This window comes from Melopsittacus undulatus, chromosome 1, assembly GCF_012275295.1.
Source record: "Melopsittacus undulatus isolate bMelUnd1 chromosome 1, bMelUnd1.mat.Z, whole genome shotgun sequence".
Classification (NCBI taxonomy): domain Eukaryota; kingdom Metazoa; phylum Chordata; class Aves; order Psittaciformes; family Psittaculidae; genus Melopsittacus; species Melopsittacus undulatus.
Genome location: NC_047527.1, coordinates 106,595,077 through 106,601,469, shown reverse-complemented (window position 1 = coordinate 106,601,469; position 6,393 = coordinate 106,595,077). Strand labels below are relative to the sequence as shown.

General features: G+C 44.1%; 1 protein-coding gene across 1 annotated transcript; it reads left to right on the top strand.

The window, feature by feature from the left end:
- Positions 1-213: 213 nt before the first annotated feature.
- Positions 214-5,504, top strand: LOC101870471 (dnaJ homolog subfamily B member 12-like). The gene is made up of 2 exons (XM_031042847.2): positions 214-238; positions 4,446-5,504. Exons 1-2 carry the CDS (start codon positions 214-216, stop codon positions 5,462-5,464), a joined length of 1,044 nt encoding a protein of 347 aa, XP_030898707.2. The 3' UTR covers positions 5,465-5,504.
- Positions 5,505-6,393: the final 889 nt, after the last annotated feature.

Sequence of the window (6,393 nt, the reverse complement as noted above, 5' to 3'; positions counted from 1 at the left end):
CAAAGGTGTGCAAGATGGAAATGGGCTTGACACAGGTATTGTTAAATACCATGGCAGAAAAACAAGGGGTGAAGAAAAATCCTTGCTGTCATGGAAAGTTTAAAAAAGAGCAGGTGTCCACTATTTCCTGAACTTTCAAGGCCTGGCACTGAGCCCACATGTCTCCTAGGAGAAGGATTTTCACTGAAATCCTGGCCTTTAGCAAACCTGACGATGAACATTAGAAAGACCAAAGAGGGTATGTTTTGAAAAACACCCAGCAATGCCACAGAGGTGAGCCCAAATGGGACGGATTTATGTCTGGGAAGCTAGAAGGAGGCCCAAGGATAGATTAAAAAGGACTCACCATATCCTTGTTCATACTAATAACAAAAGCTGCCTGTCTTAGGGTTTGCCAACACAGTGTTCCCAGTGCCCTTGACCTGAAACTCACTTTACTTTTGACATTTCCTAAGCAGCTGGCATTAAACAGTGGGTTTCTTTATCTGGGCTGTGATACTCTACTTTATCCTTTGTTGATTCTCATCAGCTTCATCACACTGTACAATGTTTGTGGATTAATGTAAACTCCATGAAGATTACTGATAGCACAAACCAGTTGAAATTACGTCAGCAGAAAATGTTATAAATTATAGAAGGGTCTTTGTGAAGAATATTTTTGTGCTAAAGCACTATTTTAAAACTATTATTGTTAAAAATTCCAAGCTTTTTTGTTCATACAGTCCTTAATAGAAAAGGAGCTTTAGAATGTTTTTATTGTTGATAAGAAAATTGAAAGAAGTCTTTTGTTTCTAAAAGAAAGAGATGTCTACTGAAACAGTAATATTGAAGATTTGGGGGGGTGGGGGAACTTTGATATTTTTATGGAAATAATTTGGGTTTTTTTTCAATCAGATGCTACAGATATAAGGAAAAAAAATTTAAAAAAAGGTAAAATTTACTTCCTCTCCTCACTTTCTTATAGCCACTCTTGCATTCCAAAGATTGCCTCCTGCTCCACTCTGACCGTACACCAACCTCCCACTTATCATGCACTAAAAATTTCTCTTTCCTCATGCATCTCTTTCCTTAAGAGCAGCTTCTTTGTGAAAGCTTCCTGCATAATTTTTCTCCCTATTGATGACTCTGGACCTTCTCACACTTAACCTATTGTCCAGTCTGTATTGTATTGATCTGAGTCAGGTTGTCAGGTCCATACCATAAAGGCCTCCATCTCTGCCTTTGCCCCCTACAAACACAGGAAAGGGAATTCTTGAATCTTTATGAGGAAAACTCAGCAAGGTTCCTCCAGAGGAGCTGCCTACAAAATGTCCTGGGGGAGACCCAATGCTCAGTGGAGTTGAGATCTCCCTGCCCTGCAGGTTCAAGCACTTTTAGTGAAGTTAGGACAAAGGCATGAAGGCAAAAGCTATGCTGCAGACATCATTACAACACCCAGCACTACTAAGACTTTTCCACAACCTGACTGCATAGCTACAGAAAGAGTTTGGCTGCTGTGGACTGAATTTTTCTTGTGCTTCCTCAATAGAAAGCATGGTGAGATACTAAGGCCATTTATAGCACTGTAAATATCTATTTGTTTAAATTGCATATGTGCTTAAGAAGTCATTTGCTGCCTCTTTGCTGACTATTAATCTATTCCAAATCTCTTGGTGCATGCTGTATTTATATAGGTGTAAGAACAATCATCTTCCAATGGGTTAGAGTATTAGATACGAAAATAAAGATCACAATGAAAAGTTTAAAACACAATTATTTGGTTCACAAAAACATGACCTACTTTTCCTGCAAGTACAAACTGCTAACATATTTTTCATTTTAATGTATGTTGCACATAACCAAAAATGTAAAATTAACACATCCATATACACAAATGTTAATATAGTGTTTTCAGCAAACTGCATCTCAGACATTTCTCAGCATCATTGGGTCTCTGATGACATATCTACAGCCTGGATTTTTTTTTTTTTTTCAAATGGAATCATAGAATCAGATTGATAAATGCTCTGTCAGGAAAGGGTGGGATAGGCAGCACAGTTTTGCCTTAATCATTTTATTCAGCAGAAAACATTTTGATAATAGAAAATAATAAAACATAAGGGCCATTGCAGCTGAACCTTTTAGGGACTGCCTAATGGCCAGAATTTAAAGTGTTTTCTACTCCTGTATGCAGTGTTTCATAGACTTTCTTAATTTTTTTATTATTATTATTTTTTAGTGCTCATTGGTTTTTACACAACAGAACATTTCATTTAATAATCCTAGAAATAAGGTGTCATTCTACTCTGAATCACAGGAGGGTCGGATATGTGCCATCTTCATCTCAGAGCTCTTGCTTAAGTGATTTACTTCTCCCTGAGGAAGAACCATGAACCTGACAGGATTTAAAGTGTAAAAAGCATAAATTCCATGATACAAAATCTGTAGAATTTTATCTAATTTCTCGGTCATTTCCTTGGTGAGTAAACCACTTAGTGTGCAGCTCTCTGAAAAAACAGGGTTTTGAGGAGGAGCAAGGCTGCCTTGTCCCTCACATTGGTCATGAACCTTCAAGATACCAAGATACCTCCACTGAGAATGCCCACGCTTGGCTGAGTCCAGACAAAATTACACAATCTGACCCAAATAAGGCTCAGACTCATTATTTTCTTTAAAATTAGTAATTTTTCAATTGACATTTGTCCACAGAGGCTGGACACAGAAAGGATTGACATGATTTGTCACCAATATAAAAAAAACAAACAAAGAAATGAACCAGAAATAAACAACTAAACTCTGTATCAGCATTCATTAGGTACATTAGGTATAGGAAAATATAATTTCTTTATACTGGGAAAGAGAAGGCTGGAGGGGTAGAGCTGTGGAGGAAAATGGAGGAGGGAGCACATGGTGCTCGGCCGGGCAGGGTGGAGTGAGTTATGGGTTGGTGGCTGGTGGGGTGTTGTATTCTTTTCACTTGCTGTTTGCTGTATCATTAGTATTTGTAGTAGTAAATGGCAGTAGGGGTTTTGTGTTATGCCTTAGCTATTAAACCGTTCTTATCTCAATCCGTGGGGGCTACATTCTTTGGATTCTCCTTCCTAACTCTCCGGGAGTAGGGGGACTTGATTTAAACCTCGACACATGGACAGTGGGATTGAGTGTGCCCTCAGCAAGTTTGCTGATGACACCAAGCTGTGTGGTTATGTTGATACGCTAGAGGGAAGGAATGCCATCCAGAGGGACCCTGACATGCTTGTGAGGTGGGCCGATGCCAACCTCATGAAGTTTAACCATGACAAGTGCAAGGTCCTACACCTAGGTCGGAGCAATCCCAGGCACAGCTACAGGTTAGGCAAAAAGGAAATTCAGGGCAGCCCTGCGAAGTAGGACTTGGGGGTGTTGGTCAATGAGAAAATTAACACGAGCTGGCTTCAGTGTGTGATAGCAGCCCAGAAAACCAACCATATCCTGGGCTGCATCAAAAGGAGCGTGACCAGCAGGTCGAAGGAGGTGATCCTGCCCCTCTACTCTGCTCTCGTGAGACCTCACCTGGAGTATTGTGTGCAGTTCTGGTGTCCTCAACATAAAAAGGACATGGAACTGTTGGAACAAGTCCAGAGGAGGCCACGAGGATGATCAGGGACCTCGAGCACCTCCCGTATGAAGACAGGCTGAGAAAGTTGGGGCTGTTCAGCCTGGAGAAGAGAAGGCTGCGTGGAGACCTCATAGCAGCCTTCCTGTAGCTGAAGGAGGCCTATAGGGATGCTGGTGAGGGACTCTTCATTAGGGACTGTAGTGATAGGACAAGGGGTAATGGGTTCAAACTTAAGCAGGGGAAGTTTAGATTGGATATAAGGAAGAAATTCTTTACTGTTAGGGTGGTGAGGCACTGGAATGGGTTCCCCAGGGAGGTTGTGAATGCTCCATCCCTGGTGCTGTTCAAGGCCAGGTTGGACAGGGCCTTGAGTGACATGGTTTAGTGTGAGGTGTCCCTGCCCATGGCATTGGGTTGGAACTGGATGATCTGAAGGTCCTTTCCAACCCTAACTATTGTATGATTCTGTGGTGCTGCCAGCAGTCAGTGCTGCAGTTCTGTCCCAGAAAGAGTGTCCCATATGACTGGCTTCCCGCACTATTATTTTCTAAGCTCTCTAAAGGTATGGCATTGACACATAATTTACCTGTGGATTCCAAAAGGCAGGAGATAAAGAAGAATAACATGCTTTATAACATGCTGGAGAACAAATGTGGAAATGCTTCACTGTTAAGGAGAGACATAAGGAAAAAAGAGGACAAGCACGCACCACTTTGGTGATCCAGTCTGGCCTCTGGATTGTTCAGCTGGGTAGGCCTGGGGTTTTGGTGAAGGTTGTGTGTGGTGGGAGAAGGAGGCATTATCTTCAGCAGCAGCCGTCGCATCTGGGCAAAAAGCAGCAGGATCTCAATGGTTCCTGGGTGAAAAGTTCTGCTCGAATCACTCAACAAGAACGAGCAATCAGCCAATGGCCAGTCCCAGCCCAAGGAGTCCACAAACCCTCAGTTCAAGAAAATGGGCCGGAGCTTCCCATCGGCCAATGGGGAGGTTGGTGGAGAGGCCCCCAAGGGCTACACTCAGGACCAGGTGGATGCAGTGAAGAGGGTAAAGCAATGCAAAGATTACTATGAAATTCTGGGAGTAAACAGAGAAGCTTCTGATGAGGACCTCAAAAAGGCTTACCGGAAACTTGCACTGAAGTTTCACCCAGATAAGAACCACGCACCAGGGGCTACAGAGGCATTTAAAGTCATTGGTAATGCATACGCAGTATTGAGCAACCCAGAGAAGAGGAAGCAATATGACCAGTTTGGAGATGAGAAACTCAACCCAGCTCGGCACGGACACAGTCACTCGGACTTCCACCGCGGGTTTGAGGCAGACATCTCCCCTGAGGACCTCTTCAACATGTTTTTTGGTGGAGGTTTTCCTTCTAGTAATGTCCACGTGTACAGCAATGGCAGGATGCGATATACCTACCATCAGAGGCAGGACAGACGAGAACATCAGGGTGACAGTGGCCTTGGGTTGTTTGTCCAGCTGATGCCTAACCTCATCCTGATCATTGTGTCTGCTCTCAGCCAGATGATGGTCTCCAGCCCACCTTACAGTTTGAGCCATAGGCCGTCTGTGGGTCACACACACAGGAGAGTAACAGAGCACTTGAAGGTCATCTACTATGTATCTGAGAACTTTGCAGATGAATACATGGGCATGAACCTGAAAAATGTTGAAAAGAGCATGGAGGAGGACTACATTGCAAACCTTCGAAATAACTGCTGGAAAGAGAAGCAGCAGAAGGAAAGCTTGTTGTACCGGGCACGCTACTTCGGAGACTCAGATCTGTATCGACGAGCACAGAGCATGAGCACCCCCAGCTGTAGCAGACTGTCAGACGTTCAAGCCCTGCATGGACAGTCACCGCCTGCCCGCTCAGCAGAGGTCTAAACTCTTGAAATGCCTGAAGACTTTTGGTGAAGTGCACTGAATCGAGTCAGTTTGCTGAGGTGAAAGCCATCCAGCTGGCCCTGGACATTGCTGAGCAAGAAAGGTGGCCAGTACTCTATCTTTATACTGACTCATGGATGGTGGCAAATGCCCTGTGGGGATGGTTGCAGCAATGGAAGCAGAGCAACTGGCAACGCAGAGGTAAACCCATTTGGGCTGCTGCATTATGGCAAGATATCGCTGCCCGGGTGCAGAAGCTGGTGGTGAGGGTACGCCATGTAGATGCCCACATACCTAAGAGTCGGGCCACTGAGGAACACCACAATAACCAGCAAGTGGATAAAGCTGCTAAGATTGAAGTAGCTCAGATGGACTTAGATTGGCAACATAAAGGCGAATTATTTTTGGCCCGGTGGGCCCACGACACTTCAGGTTTAAACCAAGTCCCCCTACTCCCGGAGAGTTAGGAAGGAGAATCCAAAGAATGTAGCCCCCACGGATTGAGATAAGAACGGTTTAATAGCTAAGGCATAACACAAAACCCCTACTGCCATTTACTACTACAAATTCTAATGATACAGCAAACAGCAAGTGAAAAGAATACAACACCCCACCAGCCACCGACCCATAACTCACTCCACCCTGCCCAGCCGAGCACCATGTGCTCCCTCCTCCATTTTCCTCCACAGCTCTACCCCTCCAGCCTTCTCTTTCCCAGTATGCATCCTGGGCATCACGTGCTATGGTATGGAATACCTCATTGACTAGCCTGGGTCAGGTGTCCTGTCTCTCCTTCCTCCCAGACTCCCCTCCTCCACCTGGCTGGAAAAAACCTTGAATAAAAACACCCTCAAAACATGCTCAAACCATGACAAATTTCCATAGTATAACATCCACTGTACTTCTTAATTGATGAAGATTAGGGAAAT

Coding starts and splice junctions, on each gene's coding strand:
- LOC101870471 (XM_031042847.2), top strand. CDS start 214: ATGAACATTAGAAAGACCAAAGAGG. Junction 239..4,445: donor CATTAGAAAGACCAAAGAGG/GTATGTTTTGAA, acceptor CTGGGTGAAAAG/TTCTGCTCGAATCACTCAAC.